Below are 27,793 nucleotides of genomic sequence, written 5' to 3' on the forward strand. Positions count from 1 at the left end.
ATTTCACCAACAATTAACACAAACATGGACGCAATGATCGCAACCAGCAAACTGAACACCACAGGCAGCATGTGGTCCATATAGCAGCAGATGGAAACTGGCAGCCTTTTATAGCCTACCACTGACCTTATTTAGTATCTACCATAGTACAAGTTAAGTCTGAAATGTACTTAATTTGAACAATTATACAAAATACAACCACCAAACGACCCATATAATGTGCCAAACATAATGTGCTACATGAAGAGACAGTGCAGCATGACAGTAGCAACAGCTGAGAAGATTTGGGTCTGTGGTGACCAGGTCCACCTCACACAAACTTCCTTCTCCCATTCGCTCTCTCTACTACTACTACAACACACACACACACACACACACACACACACACACACACACACACACACACACACACACACACACACACACACACGGCACCGAGTGGGGCTCTCCGATTCTCTGAGGCGAGCCGTGGCCGGTGTTCTGACGGAACACCGTACCCATCAGAATGGGAAATTTGTGGAATTGCGCATGCGTTAAATTTAAACCATCATTTCAGCATACCTAAGATTACAAGCGGTAAGTGTTGATGTAGTATATCGCATATTATATACACATTACCTAATTGCATGCCTTGTACAATCACAAGAAATGTTGACAGACGTTTTCAATACATTTTTTTTAGCAAGTGGAGTCGTAAAGTTGCGTAATGTCGTGTTAAAACGTTAAATCTGGTGTCAACTCGAGGTTCTAGCGTTTGGCGCCATCTGACCGAGATTAAACACATCGACTAATGTTTTGCTTTTAAATGATTAATGCTTATTTTTCTATCTTTTTTCTAAACTATTTTTATTAAACCAGGGGCTATCAAAACAGCATACCCCTGTAGAAACTGTATTTTTATTACAGTTTTTCTCGATTGCTTAAACACATTTCTTGAAACTATGCCTCGTATTCTCAAAACAGTAAACACAAATCCACAACGTCTCACCCAATTTACCAAACAACCTATTTTCAGGTCAAAATGAAGCACTATATCAAAACCATTAACTCTTGCTGAAAAACCAAACTTTGACCTCAGACGGGACACACAAGCCGTCACAACATACACACTAAAACTTCATTTTACACACTGGTGTAATAAATTCAACATTTCCAAAACTGTTAAGTTATGTTGCCACAAACCTTTTCAGGCACAACCAATGGTTACATTGGCACATTTTATTCATTACTGTATTACAGTACTACACAGTAAAAAAAAAAAAAAAAAAAAAAAGAATTATTCTGCATCAGCATCCCGTCTTTGCTCTGGGTCAGGCCAGAGAATCTCGTCCACATCAAAAGCTCTAGCCCTAGCCAGGCAGCGGGGGTAAAATCCTCTTGCATGCCTGATCCACCCCTGGCACGCATCTACTGATATGTCTAGGCAGCCTTCTTCCATGGCCTGAAGGAGGTGAACACGTGTGAAAAAAACTCCTTTATTGGGTTAAGAAATGGAGAGTATGCAGGCAGAAAGAGGTTGGAAAATATTGGGTTAACCCAATATTTTGCAACCTAGGGTCCTAGACTGGCATGGCGGTGGAGTACCCCTCGTTGGCTGATGGCTGCGCACATCGTGACATTCCCTCCACGCTGACCAGGGACATTTACAATAGCCCGATGGCCGATTATATTCCTCCCCCTTCTCCTTCATCAAAAGTCATACCCGAACATATTCCACTCGTTGGTCTTTTACCCTGTCAGAGTTTCGTTCAAAACGGACGCGGTACACCTGTTTCATCCAGAACCGATGCTTTCGGAGGATGCAATCAATTGTGGAAAGGCTGATGAAATTTATTCCTTGAAAATGATTATTATCCTCAATCACTCTCCTTTGAATCTCTCGCAGGTGGATTACATTATTGGTAATGACCATGTTTACAAGCTCCCTCTCTTGCTCCTCTGACAAAAGCCTTAGCCTCCCACCACCAGATGGTCGTCTCTGTATCCTACAAAAATAGAAGCATGCATTACTGTAAATTTGATGGATGTATTTGGTATTACAGAAGCATAGTACAACAGTGCATGTGATGTCAAAGCACAGAGTACAGCACTCAAAAGTTACTGTACAGAGCAGTCGTACTGTAAGTACACCTACCTGTTTTCCTCCCTGAAGGTTCTGATGATGGAGGCGACGGTGAAGCAACTCAAATTAGGCTGGACTCGTTGCCCAGCCTCCCTCATGGTCATACCATGGACAAGAACATGGTCCACTAAAGTGGCTCGAATTTCATCCGAGACTGCTTGTCTCCTTGCCCTTACTCCTCCTCCACCTCGTCTTTCACCATGTCCTCCTCTTCTACCTCGTCCTTCACCATGTCTTCCTCCTCTCCCTCCTCGACCATGTCCTGTTCGTCTTCCTCTTCCTCTCCCTCCTCGACCGTCATTTCTCTGTGGATCCATTGTTCCAAAACTCAATGAACTGACTCTGGCCATTTTATCTATCTATTGAAAGTTCTGATTGGTGTGTGATCAATTTTGACTCGTAGTGTTTCCACCTGGGTAATTGTGTGCTAATTGAGCTTCAGCTGTCCTGACTTGAGTGAGCAATATTGAATGCTGTGCTTTCTAAATGACAACATGGTGTAGGCAATGAGAAATTGAGGGATTTGTGTGTAGAGTTTTGCAGTAACAGTTCAACAAATCTGACTCATGTGTCAAAACCAGGGAATAGTGTTTATAGTTTAGTGAAATGGGTGTGCTTTTTGAAAAATGGCGTTATGGTTTTGAAATTTTAGTTCAAAAGCCTGGTTATAGTGTTTAAGCAATTGAGAAAAACTGTAAACAAGGGGCTATCAAAACAGCATACCCTTCACAAACACTGGTATGCTGTTTTGACAAAGTATTTAAAAAGGGGGACCAGAGGGTGTGTGCCAATTACAGGGGTATCACACTTCTCAGCCTCCTTGGTAAAGTCTACTCCAAGGTGCTGGAAAGGAGGGTTCGGCCGATAGTCAAACCTCAGATTGAAGAGGAACAATGCGGATTCCGTCCTGGTCGTGGAACAACGGACCAGCTCTTCACTCTCGCAAGGATCCTGGAGGGAGCCTGGGAGTATGCCCAACCGGTCTACATGTGTTTTGTGGATTTGGAGAAGGCGTATGACCGGGTCCCCCGGGAGATACTGTGGGAGGTGCTGCGGGAGTATGGGGTGAGGGGGTCTCTACTCAGGGCCATCCAATCTCTGTACAACCAAAGCGAGAGCTGTGTCCGGGTTCTCGGTAGTAAGTCGGACTTGTTTCAGGTGAGGGTTGGCCTCCGCCAGGGCTGCGCTTTGTCACCAATCCTGTTTGTAATATTTATGGACAGGATATTGAGGCGTAGTCGGGGTGGGGAGGGGTTGCAGTTCGGTGGGCTGCTCTTTGCAGATAATGTGGTCCTGATGGCATCATCGGCCTGCGACCTTCAGCACTCACTGGATCGGTTCGCAGCCGAGAGTGAAGCAGTTGGGATGAGGATCAGCACCTCTAAATCTGAGACCATGGTTCTCAGCAGGAAACCGATGGAGTGCCTACTCCAGGTAGGGAATGAGTCCTTACCCCAAGTAAAGGTGTTCAAGTACCTTGGGGTTGTGTTCGCGAGTGAGGGGACAATGGAGCGGGAGATTGGTCGGAGAATCGGCGCAGCGGGTGCGGTATTACATTCAATTTATCGCACCGTTGTGACGAAAAGAGAGCTGAGCCAGAAGGCAAAGCTCTCGATCTACCGGTCAGTTTTCGTTCCTACCCTCACCTATGGTCATGAAGGCTGCATCATGACCGAAAGAACGAGATCCAGGGTACAAGCGGCCGAAATGGGTTTCCTCAGGAGGGTGGCTGGCGTCTCCCTTAGAGATAGGGTGGTCAGTCATCCGTGAGGAGCTCGGAGTAGAGCCGCTGCTCCTTCGCGTCGAAAGGAGCCAGTTGAGGTGGTTCGGGCATCTGGTAAGGATGCCCCCTGGGCGCCTTCCTAGGGAGGTGTTCCAGGCACGTCCAGCTGGGAGGAGGCCTCTGGGAAGACCCAGGACTAGGTGGAGGGATTATATCTCCAACCTGGCCTGGGAACGCCTCGGGATCCCCCAGTCGGAGCTGGTTAATGTTGCTCGGGAAAGGGAAGTTTGGGGTCCCCTGCTGGAGCTGCTCCCCCCGCGACCCGACACCGGATAAGCGGACGAAGATGGATGGATGGATGGAGGCTATCCATGTTTGACAGTTGATGTCACACACTGAGGAACCATCCTTTCGCCTACTCGACGGCGTACAAAAATCCTGCGTGATGAACCGAAGATTTCAAATTTTGAGTCCATAGCACCTTCTTCCAGTCTTCAGTAGTCCATTGACGATGTTTCTTGGTCCAGGTTTCTTGGCCCAGACGTCTTAGCAATGGCTTTTTTGCTGCAACTCGACCCATCAAACCTGCAGCTCGAAGTCTTCTCTTTACAGTTGAAACTGAGACTTGCTTTACGACCACTATTAAGCTGTGCTTGAAGCTGTTGTCCTGTGAGCCGCCTATCACGCAAGCTGTTGACTCAGAAACTTCTGATTCTGTTGTGGCTTTGGGTCTGCCAGAACTCTTCCTGTCAGAGTTTCATATATATATATATATATATATATATACTTGACTATTTTTGGGGACACATTTATATCTAGATTAATGTATTGTTTATAGCTGTGTATATGAAATTTTGTTTGGGACTTTTGGTGTATTTAGCTTATGAAATAAAAAAATTGTAATATTATTTTGTTTACTTCTTTCATTCTCAGTGTGCAATCTAAAGGGAACTGTACAAAATAATGAATGAAAACCGTTATAGCTGCAACAAGCTAACACTTAACTTTTTCGGTCAGAATAAACTTGCTTTGGTTTGTCACTTCTTAAAACGTAATGATTTATTGTTCATTTATCATTTCAAACATGTGTGTGTTTTAAGTTATATAATTTGGAAATCACAATTACCCAGAGCCCAAACTGACACTATGTGATGCTTATTTTGTCAAACCACCCATTTAAACCTCAAAATCATTCCAAATAAACAAAGATTGTTAAAAAATATTCTAATTAAAAGCTGGAAAGCTGTTAACATGGCATTTATTCCTAAAACATTACTTCAACAACAATCAAAATAGTTACCAATTAATTTCTGTGAATCAGCTGCATTGATTAATTGACTAATTGTTATATTATGTAAAGCGTAATATTTTAAAAGCTAATCTCACATTTTGTGTGCAAAATTGAGTGGAGCTATGCTTTGAAATTAATTGACATCACCATATTTTACGCACTAAAAATAATAACTGGCTAAGTTTCCAACAGAACGATTAGGGAGATGTCAGTCAAAGTCAAAACACCAGTGTGGCCTTGAAGGTTTTACATACAAATTATATATTTTTATGAAATATGATGAATTAATATTGATTAAACTACCAAATATAATAACTCATTAGCATTTGTTCCATCTAGCTACAACATTACAATGCTGCTTATACTCTAATATTTAATTCTGAGGTGATTCAGCTTCATTGCTACTGTTATTTTTAGGAGTTAACTGGATGCAACTCAGTACAAACACAGAAGAAGAATCATCATATTTATCTGTAAAAACACTGAGCATGAACCAAATAATGATGTGACCACAAGGTGACGCAGAATGCATAACAAAACATCTTTGGATTATCACTGTATTTGTTTAATGTTGATTTTTTTTTCTTCTTGCTTTTGTTCCATCATCATCTGCTTCAGATTTCTTCTTGAAGATTTTCCTGATGTTTCTTTTGTCCCATATTCACTACTGAGCTCACTAAGGGACCTTATTTATGTGTCCCAAAAAATTGGTTTCAGCACAGAATACAATTCCCAGTTGTTGATATAGTTACTTCAAAATAGTTGCAGTTGACTTTTACCTTAGAAACAGACTTTTTATCACATTTCTTTGAGTAAAACACTGGTCCATCTCTATAAATCAGTCAGGGCCAAACTTGGTGGATGGATACAGAACCTGGATGTCTTTAAGGATGATGTCAGGACTAATTATCTCTTTATCTTCTTCTCCAGCCTCGTTTTCTTCATATTCTCCTTCCTCTTCACCAGTGGTAGACTGAATATACTCAAATACTAAAGTACAATTTTGAGTTTTTACACCTTAGTATTTTCATTTTATGACACTTTATTCCTCCATTACATTTCAAAGTGACATATTGTCCCTTTTTTTTATTTTTATTTTTTTAACTCAACTACAGCTTCAGTTATTAGTTACTCCAAGATTAAGACTTTTCATACAAAACATAATTTTTAAAATACGATGCATTGCTGGAAATTAAACACAATGACTTGTCAGGAAGGAGGATCTGAACTCAGGCACAGACTGGAGAAGGTGGTAAAGAATATTTATTATTACTTATTTTATTGAAGCTGTGAGTGTGGGCTGGCAGTGGGGGGGCTGGGTCTGAAGATGGCTGGGTTGGCAGTGGGGGTGCTGGGTCTGAAGATGGCTGGACTGGCAGTGGGGGTGCTGGGTCCGAAGATGGCTGGACTGGCAGTGGGGGGTGCTGGATCCGAACATGGCTGGACTGGCAGAGGCCAGAGGGGGTGCTGGGCTGTGTTCCTCAGTGGGGCTGCAGACTTGCTGTTCCATTGCGTGGTGTGACTATTGGCAGCAGAGGACTCTGAAGGGGGGTTATTTCTGAGAACAGAGATCTTCCAGTTAGTAGCGTCAGGGAGCGGAGCAGACAGGGAAGTACAACAACAAGAAACTAGACTGGATCCAAATCTCAAAGGCTGGTGAAAAAGCATACTCAGTGGTCAGCAACAATCCAGCAGGGAGAGGAAAGTCAGACTGGCATCTGAAGGCAGATGATGGAGCAGGATGAGTAGCAGGGGCGCTGGTTGGACCTGGTACCAGGTGTGGGGAGAATCAACGAGGGGGGGGGGGGCGTGTCTTCACTCTGTGGAACATGTAGGCGTGAACAGAAACACAGACAGACAGAGAAAAAAAAACACACCAAACACACGGCAGGCATAACAAAATGAAGAAATAAACCAAAACACATTCACATTCACACACACACACACACACACACACACACACACACACAGACACACACAAAGACTGTCACCGTGTAGAAGTCACGGCAGGCGGGGGCGTGACATGAGCTACCTGTCGACTAGCTACAACAATACAATGCTGCTTACTCACCATCTGCAATAATAATAATTCACTTTCATAAGGTATCATATATTGTCAATTTTTTTAAAATGAGTACTTTACTTCTAATGGAGTATTTTTACACTGTGGTATTGCTACTTTAACTTAAAAGATAAGTATAAAAAGCTATATATATATATATATATATATATATATATATATATATATATATGGCTAAGATGCAGAGTTTAAAAATGTTAAAAAAAAGAAGTCTGTGCTGCAATATTTTAAATGTGTGATATGCAGATGATGTAGGTATTGTTCCAGTTCACTTTTGTTTGGATTTAGTTTTCTATTCCTTTTTGTTCAATACTATCTGGTTTTATTTGTACATTATGTTGTATAGTATTGTGCCTTTTCTAAAGAGAGGTCCACTTTTTCTTGGCTTTCAACCACATTTCTTACTACATTACTTAGGGGATAGAGTGTGTTCAGTTGTTAAAAGGACCCCCTTCCTATATAAATGACCACCTTTTCATTTATTTTTAATAACACATTTTTTATATACAGTATGACCACCATGACAACTGGGCAAACTCCATTGGGTGAAGACTATGAGATGTGGCCAAAAAGTCTAATACAAGCTAAAAGTGACATTGAGTTAACTTTTTTTACTGTTTAAAGTTTAATGTCTATGGTTTAAAGTTTAAACTTTACATAAAGACATGGTTAAAATCATAGACGGTTAAAATGTCATTGTTTGTGTTTTACTTTGTCAGTAATTGATGAATGGGCGTGGCTGTAGATCTCCTTGCTCTGATTGGTCGGCTCGGGGTTGCCAGTGCAGTCGTCAGAACTGGTCGTGTGTTGATTTCAGAAGTCATCATGGCGCTCCCTTCACCAGTCAAAGGTAAAGACGTGTCTTCTGCTAACCTAACATAGCAAGCCGTCATCCGATAAGCCTTTTACCTTTAAAGACAGGAATCGATTAAAAGACATCCTTCCCCTTAAAATGGTTGTCGTTTGCTTTTAGTTACTATTACATAAAGTGCCGGCGTCAAACTGTTGGGAGATATACCAGCTAACATTAGCTAGCTAGCTTGGTAACGTTAATGTTTGATTTAAAACTAAGCAAGCTGTTAAATTAGCTAACACCGCAACCTAACGTTAGATTTGTCTTTGCTATGCTAAAAATGGCGTACGCGTACTTTATAGATAAGCCTAAATTGTGTGCTAATATACCTACATCTTTTTCGTATCTCGTCAAGACGTTCAGCCAGTAGCACGATAAGTAGTTGGTTAGCGTATGTGCTCTACGATAAGGACCAGTGTGAGCTAGCTTTGTAGCCATCTTCCATAACGTTACCTTGCTATCAGGAAACATGCAGATATTATTTGATATATGAGGATGTTTACAGTCCGCATTGTCATCACCACTTATACATTTCTCACCGCGTTAGCTTGCCATCGCGATGTTGTTATTCCTTTTTATATTAACATCTAATGTATCTGTTGGAAATTGGATTATAGGTTATCGTGCCAATGACGTTGTCCGATTAAAGCAAAAACCAAATTTGTTTAAGTTGTATATAAAGCATACTGTACTTTCCATTCTGCCTGCTTTGCATTAGGGTATGGCTTTTAGTTTTTGCATAATGTACCTTTATTGAAAACACTACCTAACTGACAAGCATCTCACTGAGTCAGGCAAATCTGTCATGTATAAAGTAAAAACAACAACATGGGAGTGAACTGCAAGCTGCTTATGAATTATCTGACCAAAAGAGGCCAAATTCCACAGTAAAGTTAGAATCCATTTAGCTTTGAATGTTAAAATAGTTCTTCCATATGCCTTTTTCTACTAAATATGTTGCAGCACACTGTTCTTTAATCAGTATTTGTCTATGATAAAATCTTTGTTTCAAAACTGGTTCATGCCTGTTTAGTTAAATTGAGCTAAATTACATAATTTCATCTCGGGCGGCAGTGATAATGCTTTGCTGGAGTGTTTAGAGGAGGAAATTCTGCAGATGAAAAAGATATGAAACCCCATGTGTGTCAAATTGGTTTATTGTCAGCTTTGTAAGACTAAACTAGTTCTGTGATATGTGTGGTCGCATCTTTTCCTTCAAGTTTTACCTCTGCGTGCCCTCTTGATGGATTGTAGGGTTGCATGAGTGTTCTTGAGGACATTCTTCCTTTTTGTATTTATTCAGTAAATACCCAATATATAGTGCATGCTGTAGGCATTTTACACAATATTCAATTAATCTTTTGGCAAGTCTAGTGTGTTCTATGCAGTTTCAAGGGTTTCTTTCAAAGCTAGTAACCAGAGAGCCAAAGTTACAGCATGATGTCCTGTTGAGAGACCAGTGAGTAGTGCTAAGCCAAGACAAACAATATTACTCTTTTTATACAAGTTTTAAAGGAGAATCTCATCAACATTAAAGAGCTACAGCCTAAATTCAGCAGCAGTCGTCTTTTGGCCCAAACCAACCACCTTTTGAGTCTGTGCTGTCACAAAGTACCATGAATCTGATACAATACTTTTTTGGTTAAGGTAACCACATCCTGCATGAGCTCACTTTGCTACATTTAAATGTCACAAAGGAAAAAATGAGACCAGAAAGATTAATTTCATTTCTCTTTTCTCTTCATTTACATTTTGCTATAAAATCCACCGTCAATAATTGGCTGTTGTTGAAACCAACTGCTCAGCTACTTGTTAACATTATCTATTAGGGGTGGGAAAAATAATCAATTCTTAGATGCATTGCGATTCTTTCTAGAACCATTTGATGCTCGATCCTGATAAATTAATAATCAAATAATTATGTGTTGATTTTTATTTAAAAGTTACTGTCTCCAGACAAGTACAAATCAGAAAACAGAGTGACTGAAAGAGGATGGGATAATGGACAACAACTTAGACTTTAGGCAAGAGTGCAGAAAAAAACACACAAAAATGGCCAAAAGGAAAAAGAAATTAAATTCTGTTTAATATACACATGATCTAATAAGACATACATAAAATAATTAGGCAAAACATATATAGGCTGTTCATCTACTTTATCACAATACATCTGACCACCTCATGTTTCATGTTCTAAGAAGCCAATTATCCACCTTTTAAACATGACTGAGCCTCTGACATGGAAGATTACTGGGAGAGAAGGGGACTTTCACAAGCAAGTTTAAGGCTTAAGCATGGAATGACTACAAAACAAAAACCTCAGTAGACATAACATTTCATTAAAACTTGTGTGTGACAAATGTATGTCAAAATCTAAGCATTGTCTAGCTGCTTTGTCTAGGAAGTGATTAGCAAACTCTGAGTAGCAAACTCAGATTTATATGTATATTTTAAAAAATCACGCATGGAAATGTACATAAAAAAATTGTTGCATCGATAATCGGTTTAGAATCGAATCGCTGGCCTCAGAATTAAATCATGAGGTGCCAAGAGATTCCCACTCCTATTATCTATTAGCCAATTTTATGGATACTCTATGATATGCACAAACCACAAATGGCACAGAAAAAATTCAGAAAACCCTGCCAGTTTCTTAGAGATGGCATAAGCTTTCTCCTTGCTTGATCTGCCTTGTTTTGAGGAGCTCTCCACTGGGTAAATGTTGTTAGTGAGGTAGTGGACCATTTGTTTATACCACTTCATTTTGAAGTCTCATGGCTCAAACAGACTTGCTGGGGCAAAACAAAAATGATTCGAGGTGATCACATATGATGTCCTAGACTTGTTAAAGCAGGCAGAAGTTATGGTTGTATTAATACATGTTTGTGTTCCCTCTGCAGAGCACCCATATAGTCATCTAATCGACACACTGAAAGATGGCAACAAGTTTTTCAATCCACAGAAATTAAATGATCCAAGATATGGTGAGTTCAGGCCCTATGACTGGAGGAAAGGGCACATATTTAAACACACGTCCCTCTTTCAAGACCTTTTCCGGGTAGCACTTAATTTACTCAGATCTCCACGACATAGAAGTAGTACGAGATCGTACAGTAGAAATATATTAGCATATTGTGCTATTGCATAATAAGAATGTGTTAACCACAGTAGTGTCAAAGGATAGTAGTGTAAACATGAATGCATGGAAAAGTAAACAGCGGTTATAGCCTAAATAACATTTGTAAAATATACCTGTAGATGTTGGTAATTGTTGAACAGTTACACAATCAGATTTAATTACACATTGTTTACTGTGCGAAATTAAACGCCACATTTTGCTGTTTCTCTGTGTAGACCAGCTGCCTCTGTCCATCCGTGTCTTACTGGAGGCAGCAATTCGTAACTGTGATGGTTTTTATACAAAAAAAGAAGACGTCCAGAACATTCTGGATTGGCAGCAGCAGCAGAATAGAGCCGAGGTGCCGTTCGCTCCAGCGCGAGTCCTTCTCCAGGACTTCACGTGAGTTTCACAAGGATTTGGGTAAAACAGCTGATCCACCACCAGGAGTTGGCTCATTAGATCTTGTGTCATCATGATCTTTATTTGTGTTCCTTGACATAAACAATTTATTCAAATTATAATACTTTGCGTTATACAAGAAGAATATTCCTGTAAATTCCTGAAGGAAGGGTAGGTTGAATTATTTTTCTTCTCCTTTGACAGTGGTATTCCTGCCATGGTGGACCTGGCAGCCATGAGGGACGCTGTGGCCAAACATGGCGTGGACCCCAGCCTGGTCAACCCTAAATGCCCCACAGACCTCATCGTAGACCACTCATTACAGATTGATTATAGCAAATGGTGTGTTTGCATTTATATTTTCCCATTTCATATATTAACAATGAACTAAAGTGAGAACATAGACGTAAAAGATGGACACATTAGACTTTTGATTAGTGGATCTTTTTTTATTATATTCCTAAAAAGCTGAAATAGTAAAAGTTACTTATTTTGGCTGTATTTACGTAAACAACACTTTGTGTCTTTTTTGACAAGTAAAAGTTGACTAGAATGCTTCTGTAGTATTAAAAAAAAAAAAAAAAAAAAGGGAAGAAGCTGGCAGCGTTTTGGTTCCAAAAAGCAGCCGAGAGCGTCTTTTGTTGCTAAAACAATAGCTACGGCTACGTTTCATATATATATATATATATATATATATATATATATATATATATATATATATATATACCCATCCCCAAGAGTTCTATGTGGAGCGGTGCTAGATAAGACAAAACGGTGTTAGTTCTTTTTTCTTGTCTTTTTTTTCTTTCTTTTTTTATTAAGTTTTGCCATAGGTGTTATACAAATAATTACAAAAACCTTACATAACCCAAATGAGTGTAAAAGACATGTAACATACAGCATACAAAGACTATTTGACATACATAAACAGAGCTTGTGAACACAAAATCCAAAAAAATATAGGCCCAATCCCAAAGTCCGGACTCACAGACTCACAGACTTTTGTGCGCGTTCTCGCGAAATGCGTAAGGGCTTAGGGTTGTCCCAATGTCGGATTTCAAAGGTTGTGAGGGTTTGAGTACACACTTACCGAGCCCTTTTCGTGAGTCTGCATCGATGCAGACTTCACCAAAGGGAATTACCCACAGTTCAAAACGTTGTGACATTTACTGCGGAGACCATAGGGAAATCCGGAAATTACAAAGGTAAACAACAGCACGACCATAGAATAGCACGACACACGGCCACGGAACAGACCAACCTGTTTTCCAGCTTGTAAAACTAGAGCTTGAAAGAATGTGGAATCAGGCAACCGTCTCCTGTGCCTTGGCCGTGTGGAAAGCAACAAACTTAAAATGAAAATTCCCAAACCGGCAAGTGTCAGCAACATCTTTGTTATTAAACGTCGCCAAGGTAACGTGATCTCGTGAAGTGCTGTCCCAATCCCATTTATACCTATCTGAGCCCATGTGGCCCAAGGGGGTAAGCTTCGCTTCAGAACGCGAACCTCCGATGGCGCCATTTTGTTGCTACAAAGCGATCACCTCTTGTTAGCATTACACTGACCGCCATTTTTTTTTTTTTTTTCACTTGACTGCGAATAACTTTACATCTGAAGCGTTTAAAGACTCTATTTGTCCATTGTTTATTTCTAAAGAAACACGACAATGTATAAAAGGCTCCATTACCTTGTACCTCACGTTATGGCTCCGTAGTAAACGTTTTTGTAAATAAGCTAACGATTGTGTCATAACCAAGTGACTTACTGTCGCACAGTAGAGGAATTACCGTATAGTACAGGAGAAGCTCGCAGGCAGTTTCGACTTACATTAGCTGTTTAGGTTTAATTACTAATGTTAACTAACATGTTAGTTAGCATTAATTAGCCTGTGCTTATGTTATCTCCTTACATATACCTACACTCTCCGTCTCTGTAAGATTGGAAATGATTGAGATTTCTCTTGTCACAGCTACCAGAAGACTTACAACTTTCAGACACGTTGCTCACGTCACATTTACGTTGTCTCTGTCAGTTGGAGGCTGCGCATTAAAGCAAGAGATCACCGGAAAAGTGCTTCTAATAGCCTTCACTGGTCTCCGTCCAGAGCAACGGGGTCTATTGGTCCATTATATTTATGTCAATGATGTGGCCTCACACCCTCACTCACTTAGCACCTGAGATCAATTAAGTCTGTGAGTCTTTAGTCCTTAAGGCCGGGACACACAGGGCCGATAATCGTCTGGGGGGCGTTCATTTTGGCCGACCTGACATGTTCAGTCGGAGGCAGGGCAGTCGGGACTCACCCGGAAATGGCGAGCGGAATGAGCCTGATAGTCTCTCAAAATCTGACGAAAATCTTTTAAACTGACCTTTGTTGAGCTGAAATGAAAACAGATTCAGCAGCTGCACGGCCTATTTCTCGCTTAAAATGTTTTCAGAAACATGTTTCAGTGAACTATTTTAGTACAATATGAGATCGTATTCTGAACGGCAACCATGACAGTCTGGCTTTGAATTTCCGGAGAAAACAAACTCATGTGACGCCTTTGTCCAATCAGCTGCCGGTTTTCATTTCTTGGGCAACAATACAGAGTAGCGCCGCCTGCTGCTATGGAGACGTATTACGTTTCTCAAGTCTGTGTCGCCTCAGTGTGTTCCGAGGCAGTTTTTTGGACCTCGGGGACCCGACTGATCATCTCGACTGGCTTTTCTGTCGACGGTCGGCCGTCTGGTTGGTGTGTCTCGGCTATTAGTCCTCAGTGCTCACTTTGGGATTGGGCCATGGAGACAGTATTTGACTAAATGCTACAGGGGACAGTTTACAATGGGGGTGGGGGAGGTGCGTGTGTGCGCAGGAATAGGCGTGTCCGCATGGTGTGTGTTAAGGCCCTGAGACACCAACTCGTCCGTCTGAGGGGCCGTTGGCCTTCATTTTGGGCGACTTGGGTCGGAGGGTGGGCAGTCGGACTCAATGACCAATCTGATTGGCGGAGCGCTAACCCGGAAATGACGAGTGGGATGAGTGACGAGTGACCTTTGTCGATCTGAAATGAAGACAGGTTCAGCAACTGCATGGCCTATTTCTCACCTAAAAAATTTTCAGAAACCCTTTTCAGTAAACTATTTTCGTAAAATACAAGATTGTATTTCTCCCATTATGTTGGGAGAAGCCAGACCCACGTGACGCGTTCGTCACTTCCGGTTTTAATTTTTTGGGCGACATTATAGATTAGCGCTGCCTGCTGTTATGGAGAAGTATTATGTCTTGCTCACGCTCAGGACGTATGCTCAAGTCGGTGTCGCTTCGATGTGTTCCGAGGCACTTTTTGGACCTCGGGGAGCCGACTGATCAGTCCGACTGCCTTTTCTGCCGACGGTCGGCCATCAAGTGTGTCAAGGCCTTAAGTGTGTGTATGTTGAGTGTTTTTGTGGTTATAGTATGAAATATTGAGTCATGGCACTGTGTTATAGATATGAGAGGGATTGGGTATGAAGTTTTGAGTATGTTTGATTAGGTGAGGCTCACCAGAAGGAAGGGATAGAAAAAATAAATAAATAAAGGGGTGGGGGTGGAGCTTGGTAGGAGGGGTATTTGTCTGTGGGAATTGAGGAGCAGGGTGAATGAGCCAGTTATTTCCTCCGACTGCTCCGGCCCCCACCGTGGCCATGGAGCAAGTTGACCCGTGGGGGGGGGGGGGCACAGGGCTTCCCAGGGGGGAGGAGTGGGGCATCCAAGGGCGCATGATGCCAGAACCACCCCACTCCCGCCCTCCCCATCCCAGACAACAGTTGTTATCCAACCGACGGACCCACCCATCCACACACCCCACCCTCCCCGTGATATGTGTGCCTTCTAACGTCTAGGTGCTTTAAAAGAGGTGCGGGGCTAGTTCCAACGTTAGATAAAACAAAGCGAGTTCCCTGAACAGAGAGCACCTGGTCATATCATATCTTTCCGACCAAGTAGTTACAGGAACCTAGTTATAGGAACAGTCCACTTCTAAACAGTTCTACTAACTACTCTCCCCCCAAACCAGTTTAACCATTTGCATTCACACTGGCCAAGTGGCCATAGGAACTGACCTTTTTGTTATTATAACACAGCCATCTAACTACCGCTATAGGGAAAAGGGAAAAGACCCTGCCCTGAAGTAGGAGCTGAAAGAGTTACAGTAACTGTGGCCAGAGGAATTTAATAATCCCCAAATTGGTCCAGTCGGAACACGAGAAAAAAAATGTTCTCGGAACTGCAAAAATCCCTCCATTCGGAAAGCGGCTATATAACTCGCTGTGCTCCGACACCAGCACAAGTCTATCTATCGGTTTGCTTGTTGTTATGGCAACAACAGGTCTCGCTACACCATTTGTCATTATTAAGCTGTCAAAAAACGCTTGGCCTAGGGCGTTTTGTACTTTTTTTAATTTTTTGAAAACACGGTTTGATCCCTAGGATTATAATGTAAAACAGACGCTGGCAGCTTAAAAAAAAAAAAAAAAAGACTCCAAGTGTGATCATGGCCTAACATTTCTTTCTTTTATCCGCAGTGCCATACAGAATGCACCAAACCCAGGTGGAGGTGACGGCCCAAACCAGAGCCAGGGTCCTTTCCGTTCCACACCTTCCAGGCGAGGCTCACAGTGTGGGGGCCAGCGGGGCTCCTGTAGTAAAGCTGCCTGCAGTGACTCTCCAGCCTCCTCGGGTCGACCTGCAGCCTCTGTCCAGCAGATCGAGAATACGCCCCTCCTTTGCCCTTTCCACCTGCAGCCTGTGTCTGAGTGAGTTTGACACGGAGCTGTAGATCAATGACTCCATATATGAGATGAAATGACGGAAAATGTTTTTGTTTTTTTATGACACTTTTGTTTGTCCTAGTTTTACGTCTTATATCTCCAGACTCTATATAGAATATAAATCGCTACTTTGTTTCAGCCCCTTTAAACAGGTCAAATTGACATATCACTTTTTGACACAGAGTTCCCCTTTAGTATGTTTACTGTTGCCCTGTTCTCTTATTTTCTGCAGAACTGAAACAGCTCTGAAGAATCAGGAAATGGAACTGATCAGAAACAAAGAGAGGCTTCAGTTCTTTAAGGTACAGAAAGAGCTAATTTTACAGTCCCACACATGCAAAACACAACCACAGACAAGTGGCAGACAGAGCGTGATGCCACTTATAGGCAGGCTATCTATCTAATAAAGCGAGATGTATCTCTATGTACAGTATGTGTGTCCGTGTTTGGGGGGGAAGGTAACCTGCACATCAGATGCCACATGCAGAACGCTTTACAACAGCGGTGGGTGGGGCCCCCCCACTGTAACACCCCCCGTGTTACAGTTAGAGATGCACCGATTACAACTTCTTAGGCCGATTCCGATTTTCTTTGAGTTAGGCCAGCCAATACCGATTTTTAGCCGATTCCGATTTAATTTTTCTAACCACTTTACAGCACACACAAATATTTATTTATTTAACATTTTGCACAGAATTTTTTTTTTTTAACAGATATTGGATCACTATAAAATAGAACTATATAAATTACTCCTGGTGTGGGAAATTCACACACATCTAAAGTGCAAGTGTAAAGTTCTGATTCTGCCCCGTTCTCTCTCAGGTAAATACAGCAGTAGGTAGGCCTACAACGTCTTCCTCTGATGTAGACGTAGCCTACACTGTAAGTCAGTAGTAGGCTATAGGCTACAGTGGAGTAAGTGGTTTGGTCCTGTAATAATTTTGGGTAAAATTTGGTTTTGAAGAATTCCACAAGCAGCAATACCACAGGCCAAGCAATCGGCCATTCCAAACAGGCACATTTTCCACGGGCTCTGTACTATTATCAGACAATCAGAGGTAGAGAAATGTCTTGAAGGAAATCGTGCAAATTGTAGCTTGTTTGTTTAATCCATTTAAAAACCACAAGTGTGATAACCACAAAGCAAGTTATGTGATTGACGTGTGATTGATGTGATGACAATTTTTTCCTGGAGTCTCCGCTGGTTGCCTGGCAACTGGTCCTGCCCAAGAATTAGTTCTAAGCAAAGTTAGCTGGCTGCTGGTTATAGCTTCAGACATGAGAGTAGTATCAATCTTCTAATCTTAACGCTCGGCAAGAAAGCGAATGAGTGTATTTCCCAAAAGTTTTTAATGCAGTCTTCATCTCAAAAGAAATACTTTACGCAGAATGTATTGTTTGACAAAAACAAGTCAACAGGTTTACTCATGGCTCATGGAAATGTTCTGTAGCTTTCAATGAAAAGTAAAAGAACTCGCTATCTGTCCGCTTTAGAGAACAGAACAGTGTTCATACCTTGAGTGAGACACAAAGTTAAATGTTTTTTCTAACTATTGTTCTTGTCCTGTCTGTCCACCCAACAGTGGTGTTCAAAAGCATTTAAGAATGTGAACATGGTTCCTCCGGACATTGGTGCAGTCCACCAGATGAATCTGGAGTATCTGTCCAGAGTGGTCCAGGTCACCAACGGTTTCATCTACCCCGACAGTGTGGTGGGAACCGACTCGCACACCACCATGATCAATGGCCTGGGCATCCTGGGCTGGGGTAAACCTCTTTTTTTTTTTTTTTTTTTTTTAAGTGCTCATATTATGCTTTTTGGCTTTTTCCCTTTCCTTTATTGTGTTATATATCTTTTTTTTGCATGTTATAGGTTTACAAAGTGAAAAAGCCCAAAGGGACTTAACATCTCCAACAGAAAACACTGTTCACAAACTGCTCCAAATATCTCTACTGTAGTCCAGCCTTTACTTCTGTGACGAACGTGGGTCACTTTGTAACACATGTTATAATGCTTGTCTAGCTGCCAGCGTGGCACGCCCTCATACTCTGCTTCTGACTGGCTAGTAGTCCTTACCTAGGTACTGCGCATGTGCGACTCCCAACAAAGATGTATCAGAAGTGAGATGCCTCACTCTGTAGCTAAAACTGAGAGCTCAACACACAGGGTGAAAGGAGGAGCTGCAGCAATGTGCAATACAACAAAAATATATGGTGTTTTTAAAAAAAAATGAAACCACATAAACCTATTCTGGTACAACCTCTAAATACAATTATGATCCTGAAAATGAGCATAATATGAGCACTTTAAAGTTTTCACCAGTTTTGTCAACCAGGCAAGTTGATTTAAAAAAAAAAAAAAAAAGAATCTTGTTCGTGCTTTCCTCCTACAGGTGTTGGGGGAATCGAGTCAGAAGCCGTGATGCTGGGTCAGCCAGTGTCGCTGACCCTTCCTCAGGTGGTGGGCTGTAAACTGGTGGGCTCCATCAACCCCCTAACCACATCCATTGACATTGTCCTCTGCATCACAAAGGTAACGCTCCACTGCTCTCCGTCATGCGGAGAAAATGTTTTTATTCACACAAGATGGAAACCTCACTAGTGGTGGAGGACTTTCACAGTTGTGAAGTTTAGAATCATCAGAAAGAAACCTGAAACTGTATCATCTATAAATGTGGTACAAAAATCTACATTTTACGCTTTCACTGTATAGGTGACAGCATATGCAGGAAAAACACTTTGCCTGTGTGTGTCTCACTAATGGGTCTTGTGGATTTTCCAGCACTTGCGGCAAGCTGGAATCGCTGGGAAGTTTGTCGAGTTTTTTTGGACCTGGTGTCTCCCAGCTATCAGCTCCCGACCGAACCACCATCGCCAACATGTGCCCAGAGTACAATGCTACTGTCAGCTTCTTCCCTGTCGACCAAGTCACACTCAAGCACTTTAAAAAGACAAGTGAGCCAGCACAAGCAATACTGCTTATTAAGAGTTACAATACGAGATTCTGTCATAGCATTTTTTGGGGTTGTTAACTAACGTGTCGTGATGTTTCTCCCAGATTTTACGCAGGAAAAACTTGAATTGCTGGAGTCTTACATGAAGGCTGTAAAACTTTTCCGAATCTATGAAGACCCCTCAGAAGACCCCCAGTACTCTGAGGTAATGTGTCAATCCATGCTGTGAATTCTCTAATAATAAACAGATGGGTGAGTGTGACTGACAATAGATATAAATATATATAATGTATATATTTATGAAAACCATTCATCTCTGTGCAGGTGATTGAAATCAACCTGACTTCCATAGTGCCCTATGTGAGCGGACCGAAGAGGCCTCAGGACAGAGTGGCAGTCAGCAGCATGAAAGAAGACTTCCAGAGCTGTCTTGATGAGAAGGTAACATCCAAAAAATACACAATAAAACCCACTTAAATGGCCCATGGTGTGACGTCCTGTTGTGTTTTTAACGCCACACTGTAGCACAATTAGACTTTACATTTCACAATTTGTTTCTTATGATCTTGACATTTCCAAACGCATTTACAGGCAGCTTCTTTCACAGATAGAGAAAAAAGAGACGAAGTGGCTGTGCTTTGTGCTGGTTACAGAAACTTGGGTTAGACTCCTGGGTTACGTGATTGGCCATAGCAGGGTGACGTCTGATTGCCTTTCTCCAAAAGTTAAATCTCTCTCAACTTTTTGAGGGTTTTTTTCGGCAGCCACCCTGCCACCCCCATTCAAAATGAATAGGAAGACTTGCATTTTCCTTGGACGTCCAGGGCTTTCCCATGGCTATGTGAAAATACCCTTATGTTAAGTGTTATCTAACAAGTAGTTTATTGTCCTTGGTTTGCTTGAAGGTTGGCTTCAAAGGCTTCCATATCTCTAAGGAGAAGCAGGGCACGCGGGTTCCTTTCCTGCACTGTGGTCAGGAGTACCAGCTGTCCCACGGCTCGGTGGTCATCGCTGCCGTCATCAGCTGCACCAACAACTGCAACCCGTCTGTCATGCTGACTGCAGGTAAAGGACTGAGTCAAAAGATGAAACTATGATCAGATTCCCTCTGAAAATATTCCCTGATTTCATATACCGTACATATGAGTCAGTTGGTTTTTAAATTCTACTGAACATGTAAGATTGACAAGCTCGTAACTCTTATCAGGCAATGCATATTGTGTTTTTTGTTCTGAGGTGACTGGCATTTTCTGAGTCTCTAGTCAGCGGATCTTTTTGTATCAGCATGTCTGTTTTCTTTTTACATTTCTTTTTCTGTTCACTTGAGTAAATCCTTCAAGCATTAATCTAATTATGGTTGCACTCTTACACTCCATATTTTCACCTTTTTCCTGTCATTAAAAAAAGAATATGCTGTTTTGTGAAACTGAACTCACCGTTGTGGCTACTATCAGCAGGTAAATCTGCATTACACTGTTTTTGTGATTAACAGGTCTACTGGCCAAAAAGGCTGTGGAGGCGGGGCTTGTTGTCAAGCCTTATATACGGACCAGCCTGGCTCCTGGAAGTGGCATGGTCACTCACTACCTCAATACCAGTGGAGTGCTGCCTTACTTTAGCCAGCTGGGGTTAGCAACACACACATACACACTAATGCCCCTTTAACACCAAGAGAGAAACCTACACTTTACTAAATTGTACCATAGTTCTAACTTTAGGATCTCAGTAGACCTTTGCTGCTCCTCATCTCTCTTCTCTCTAGATATTATTACTCTTCAATGGGTAATATATTAACAAGCTAACATTAGTTTTGTCTATTAGCCACATAACAGTTACACCTTGCAGTTAATGGGTGTAGTTATTTAGTAACGTCAAACTAAATCTCTCTACAGCTGGTGCTGCCGGCTCCTAAATATCAAAAATACTGGTACTTTGAAAATATATTTCTAATTTTTTAATGTAAGACCGTACATGTCACAGTGCTACAAATTTAGACTTTTTTTGTTTTATTCCGGTGCTAGCGATCAAGTACTAACCTATTAACAGCATTGTGGACTAAAAAAGTAAAACATTAAAACAAGTTAAACATGCGTTAATTATGCGGTGTCATAATTAGTCTGTGTGTAAAAGTGGTGTTAGACACAGACCAAAGAGAATTCTGAATGATTGACTTCCTTCACACCACAGGTTTCAGGTGATTGGTTACGGCTGTGCCACCTGTGTAGGGAACACGGCTCCGTTACCAGAAGCTGTCGTGGATGCAATCAAACAGGTGAGAGTTCCATGATGCTACATTGAGCTATTTCTGTAGATTTGCATCTCACAACAATCAAATGTTGATGGTCTGCTGTGTTTCAGGGAGACCTGGTGGCCTGCGGTGTGTTATCTGGCAACAGGCACTTTGAAGGCCGCCTGTGTGACTGCGTGCGTGCCAACTACCTGGCCTCCCCTCCCCTAGTGGTGGCTTATGCTCTTGCGGGCACTGTGGGAATCGACTTTGAGAAAGAGCCTCTGGGTAAGGAAGGCACAAGTCAGGAGCTCTCTTAAGCTGCTCCACTAAAACCTGAGCTTTATTCTGGGATTTTAGGAATACGGGTGATTACAGAGAGTGAACATTTAGTGATTCAGTGTCTTGTGCAGACATGCATAAGCCCTAGATTAAATGAAAAACACTGAAATGCAGTGTGGGTAGTTTAAAGGGATAGTTGAGGATGCGGGAAGCCGCAAAATGTATTTTAGCCACCTCAAAAAAGTCGTGCCTAAAAAAAAAAAAAGAATTGATAGTGGTTTAAGTGTAAGCTATATTTAGAATATTTCACCTCTTTACCTTGCCGTCAGCCAGCCCTTTCCAACGGAGAACCGAAGCCGTTGTATACATGAACGCTCTCTTCAAAGCCACCAGACTCCTTTTACAAAAAACTTTGTTTTACCTCGCAGTCGCAGAACACGCGAGTCGCTGCCTCGTTTGGTTAGTTTGTTTGTGTTATTTTGTGAATTTGGTGTTTTAAAGGGTTAGTTCGAAATTCACATCATACAATCCCACTTCAAACTTTCCGAACTATTCCTTTAAAGTGTAAACCACTGTGTTATCTGGTAGTGATAATTACAGTACATTTAACAGAAGATAAACAAAACAAAAAAGCAGCATTTAAGGCTTAAGCTGAGGAGTTCTTTTTATATTAAGCACTTCCAATTTCTGCTTCTTAAACAGTTTTCATCAGACCAAGCAGATGTTGACAAGAAGAGCTGCGTTTTAATCTTTGATCTGTGTTATAATCTCTCTTTTTATGGCGCTAACGTTGAGCATCCTGTTGTTGGTGCAGGTGTGACTTCAGAGGGGAAGGAGGTGTACCTCTGTGATATCTGGCCAACCAGGGAGGAGGTCCAACAGACTGAGGAGGACACAGTCATCTCCTCCATTTTTAAGGATCTCAGGGGAAGAATGGAGGTCAGGAAACAATCTTTACTTCTTTTATGTCTTTTTCCCTTACAGTGCTCATATTATGCTCATTTTCAGGTTCATAATTGTATTTAGAGGTCATATCAGAATAAGTTTACATGGTTTAATTAAAAAAAAAAAAAAAAACATATTTTTGTCGTACTGCACATTGCTGCAGCTTCTCTTTTCACCCTGTGTGTTGAGCTCTCTGTTTTAGCTGCAGAGTGAGACATCTCACTTCTATACCATCTTTGTTGGGAGTCGCACATGCGCAGTACCTAGGTAAGGACTACTAGCCAGTCAGAAGCAGAGTATGAGGGAGTGCCACGCTAGCAGCTAGGTGAGCATTATAACATGTGTTATAAAGTGACCAACGTTCGTCACAGAAGTAAAGGCTGGACTACAGTAGAGCTGTTTGGAGCAGTTTGTGAACAGTGTTTGCTGTTGGAGATGGTAAGTCCTTTTTGGGTGGACTTTGGGCTTTTTCACTTTGTAAACCTATAACGTGAACAAAAAAGATATATACCACAATAAAGGAAAGGGAAAAAGCCAAAAAGCATAATATGAGCACTTTAAATCAAGTGCATTTATGATTATGTAACTGTTTTTTGCTCCCACCGTTCTGTTTCCAGAAAGGGAACACGCTTTGGAACAACATTGAATGTCCAGATTCTGTGGTTTTCCCCTGGGATCACAAGTCCACATATATCCGTTCGCCGTCTTTCTTCAGCAAGTTGGTAAGTCTTCAGACCTTTGTGGTAATCATTATTTTGCCGTGTCTCCTGATTTCACACGTTAAAGGAAGTGCAGAAATAAGAACAGCAGCAGTTTAGACAGTAAGTGCCTCCTCTGCCTCTGCTTGTCTTTTGTCTCAGAGTATAGAGGTGCCGCCTCCTCAGTCGATAGAGAGCGCTCATGTCTTACTGTTCCTCGGCAACAAAGTGACGACGGACCACATCTCGCCAGCGGGCAGCATAGCCAGGGTCAGCGCCGCCGCCAAGTACCTGCAGAGCAAACGGTCAGTTTCCTATTAGACATGCTGGTGAGAGTCACGATGAAATATGAGAAGTCCAGACTGGAGAACACTAGATTCTGGATGCACATTATTTTCAGATAACTGCATGTCCTCGTCACCCATCACCGTCCTAGATTGCGCAAAACGACTTATTTTGGTCTTAATAGTTGCAATAATTTATTATTTTTTAAACGTTTATGGCAAGGTCAGAGAAGATAATGCCAATGCAAAATTTGCCTGGAGATATGAATAACTGGTTAATATTGTCAATTAAAACAACCAAAAGAAATTATTGGTGGAGATTAATGTTTCTGTGGCAAAAACAGAACAATAACTCAATAAAATTAATGTATTTTTGTAAACCAAAATGTATTGCAATTTTCACTGACAAATAAGTATTGAATGATATAATGTGAAGTACAGATGTATGTACACAATGACGTTTGTTGTGTGTGTGTGTGTGTGTGTGTGTGTGTGTGTGTGTGTGTCAACAAAGGATGTAAGTGTCACTGGACACCATTTCTTTTTGTTTATCACTGTACAAATGCAAATGTTTTAACATCTTTGAATATTCCCCTTAGCCTGACACCGCGGGAGTTTAACTCGTATGGCGCTCGCAGAGGGAACGACGCAGTGATGACCAGAGGCACGTTCGCCAGCATCAAGCTCCAAAATCGATTCATCGGAAAACCAGGCCCTAAGACTTTGCACATTCCTTCAGGCCAGACAGTGAGTGTGAACGTATTCGGACCAGTAACCCAGAGGGGGATTTTTTTCGTGCAGTTGTTTACGTATCGGCTATTACAAACACCAATCCTTACTTGAGACCTTTTGAGCTGTAGCATCGTGGTTGTCTGGCGTTGTCAGTTGCCAGGCTAGCTGGTTTTGTTCTTTCAATGTCAGACCTGCTGCTAAAAAAATGTCCTCCTTTTTGTCTGTCTCTGATCAGCTGGATGTCTTTGAGGCAGCTGATCGCTATCAGAGAGACGGCATTCCCCTCATCATCCTGGCAGGCAAGGACTACGGCTCGGGAAACTCCAGGGACTGGGTAGCCAAAGGACCATACCTGCTGGTAAACTGCAACACACACACACACACACACACACACACACACACACACACACACACACACACACACACACTACCTCACACTGACCAGGCGACATGATAGGCAACAAGTTTTCACTCTCTCGTCACTTGATATAACTTTAACATTTACATTCCAAATTTTTTACAATGCAATATTAATATATGAATTAATCTGCTGTCATATTAGAATATGGGAATGAGGTTACTTTTGTTTTTGCTCATAATGCATCCAACTCAAATCATGGCTCTATGGCAATTTAAAGTTTAATGTGGAAGTGCTCTACAGCAGTGATTAACATATTCTCAATCACTGTGTGTCTTATTTTTGCCGCTCGCCTGCTTCTCTGCGGTGGACAGGGGGTGCGCGCAGTCATTGCCGAGAGCTTTGAGAAGCTCCACAAGAACCAGCTGGTGGGAATGGGCATCATACCGCTCCAGTTCCTGCCCGGCGAGAACGCGGACTCGCTGGAGCTCAGCGGGAAGGAGCGGTTCACCATCACCCTGCCCGACAGGTTGAGTCCCAGGCAGCAGCTCACTGTCCAGGTAGATAACCGGCAGTCGGCCCTGAGCTGCGATAACTGTCACACGCACAAACGTGTCTGTATTGTTTGTTTGTTAATCTCTGCACCCAGGACTTCCTGGGAAGCAATGTCAATACTGAGTGAATAATCCCAGTAAAATGAAATTAATTGAATTAATATACTTCTTTGTGGCGGTGGCAAGAAGTATTCATTATTGGCCACAGTACTTGGCGATTTTCAGATTAAAAAAATAAATATTTTTTGTTGATATGGACAGTATTTATGTCCTTAACAATGATTTCCAAAGATTATTTAACAAAATAAAAGCTACATTGTTTGATTTTTGCCCACTAAGGGGCAGAAAATCCTCCAATGTAGAGCTAGAGCTAGAGTACAATATTAGCAAATGCTTATTTACTTGCACACCTAAAGAATAGAAGTCCGATACTGACTCTCTACCGCTATTTTGGTCTCCACCAACTCCTGAGGAAAAAAAATATCTTGCTGCTAGATGTTTGTAAAATACCCAAAAGCCAGTGCAGTTTTAACTTAATAAAGGCACTTTGATAATCCGTTAAGTGAAGGACTTGTTTCTGTGTTCTCTTGCAGACTAGCCAAGGAAAGTACTTCTCCGTCACTGCGCTGTTTGACACCGAGAAGGAGGTTATCTTTTTCCGGCACGGAGGTCTCCTTAGATACGTTGCTCGGACTTTGCTCTGAAACAGCCTGCAGCCCGTTCCCCAAGCCCTACTGATCGTGCCAAGCAGTCATCATTTCACCAGATTATCAGCATGGATGGAAGAAAAAAAAAAAAAAAGACGGCTCACTGGAGCAACATAAAGACCGATGATTTGTCTGTTTGAGCTGGATGAACGTCTCCAGACTTTTGGAGTCATGAGATGTCAGTTTTCAGACTTACCGGAGCTTCTTCTCCATCACTACACGTGACCGTCTCTCCAGTTGCAACAGTAGACAGTCCAAAGCGCAGGAAGACGTGGTGACTTTCACTCAATAAGAAGATTGTACCCTAGACAACATTTGAACATCATTATTTGTGTTTGATTGTGTTGGAGACTGAATTCACCGCGTCCTGAGTGACCCAAGAAGAAATGAATCCTGTCTGCTTCTGTTGTTGTTTAAAAAAATAAATACATAAAACAATCCGACCTAGAAAGGTTTACATGGTGCTAGGTACTACAGCATGCATACATTGTTTTTAGGGTGCGGTATAGCCATTTTCTTTTATCAATCGGCCTGTTTCATTTTGCAGAATTGATGTCATTTGCCCATATTTCTTATTGGGGCCAAACAATCTGATGTAAATTAAAGTTCTGTTGACATTGCTTTAGTCAAATTCCCTTTCCCCTTTAGCAGCTGCCTCCTGATACTCATTTGTGTTATGTGGAAAATGTGAAATCTGTCTTTTTTGCTGTATCACCACTCCTACTGCAACTGACAGTTCTTTGCATAACATTAAAGGTAAATTATACAAGTTTGTCAGTCTAAATTGATATTTTTAAGTAGGATTGAAAACGATAGATTTTGCGAGATCACACGCCTGAGTCACCTGAATAGCCTTTAGTTCTGTATCTCCAGTGTCGAGTTAAATCTCTTCTGCAGCCCGAGACCGACTACCTGCTGTGTTCAGCGTTGTTAGCGTGAATATTTATTTAAAGGGGAAATCCGCAGATTTTACACACCAAAGTGTGTTTGCAGGTCTTGGGGAGTACTACAGCATATTTGAAAAATGTGTATAAATCCTTAGTGTCTCTAGTGGGCGCTGTTTGGAATCTGATGAATTGCCTCAAGTGATGTCACTTAAATAAACATTGTTAGTTCACCCAGTAGAGTCCTTTGCAGTGGTCCGGGTTCGAATCCGACCTGCGGCCCTTTGCTGCATGTCATACCCCCCCCCCCCTCTCTCCTCCCTTTCCTGTCTATCACTGTCACCATCAAATAAAGGAAATAAACACATTGGTTGGGGCTGAGGACTACCTGTTTGAAAATGTTAAAAATTTGTGTGTGACGTTAGAAAGAAGTACGCTAACCAGAGTTCTGTAGCCTCTCATCTCTGTTTGAGGCTAGTGGGTCGAGGCTACGTTAAAGCACCCAAATCTTCCGTCTGAACTGCCAGTGGGTGAGCTGCATTCTGGGTAATAATAAAAGTGCCAGGTTTTAACAAGGAAGAAGAAGAATGCGTGGACTTAAGCAACAAAGCGAATAACTGTTTCCCAAAATGACTTGGTGCGATGTGAAAATACAAGATGCATCCAAGTGAAATCATAGCTCTTCATATCTTTGACACATCTCATGCCATCAGTTCACTTTCCCAACATCGCTTTCACCTCTGTCTGACTTATTAAATACGACTGTAGTAGCCTAAACGTAGGTAAC

General features: G+C 41.8%; 1 protein-coding gene across 1 annotated transcript; it reads left to right on the top strand.

The window, feature by feature from the left end:
• Positions 1-540: 540 nt before the first annotated feature.
• On the top strand, positions 541-26,894 carry ireb2 (iron-responsive element binding protein 2). The gene is given in 24 exon segments (XM_028584660.1): positions 541-576; positions 7,936-8,066; positions 10,970-11,053; positions 11,424-11,589; positions 11,794-11,931; positions 16,136-16,366; positions 16,614-16,683; positions 17,965-18,148; positions 18,775-18,914; positions 19,164-19,202; positions 19,204-19,336; positions 19,440-19,540; positions 19,660-19,776; positions 20,241-20,400; positions 20,828-20,963; positions 21,523-21,607; positions 21,694-21,850; positions 22,659-22,783; positions 23,407-23,511; positions 23,650-23,792; positions 24,371-24,518; positions 24,739-24,861; positions 25,236-25,421; positions 26,009-26,894. Coding segments are annotated over 23 exon segments (3,003 nt in total). The 5' UTR covers positions 541-576; positions 7,936-7,945; the 3' UTR covers positions 26,120-26,894.
• Positions 26,895-27,793: the final 899 nt, after the last annotated feature.

This window comes from Perca flavescens, chromosome 8 (assembly GCF_004354835.1).
Source record: "Perca flavescens isolate YP-PL-M2 chromosome 8, PFLA_1.0, whole genome shotgun sequence".
Taxonomy (NCBI): Eukaryota; Metazoa; Chordata; class Actinopteri; order Perciformes; family Percidae; genus Perca; species Perca flavescens.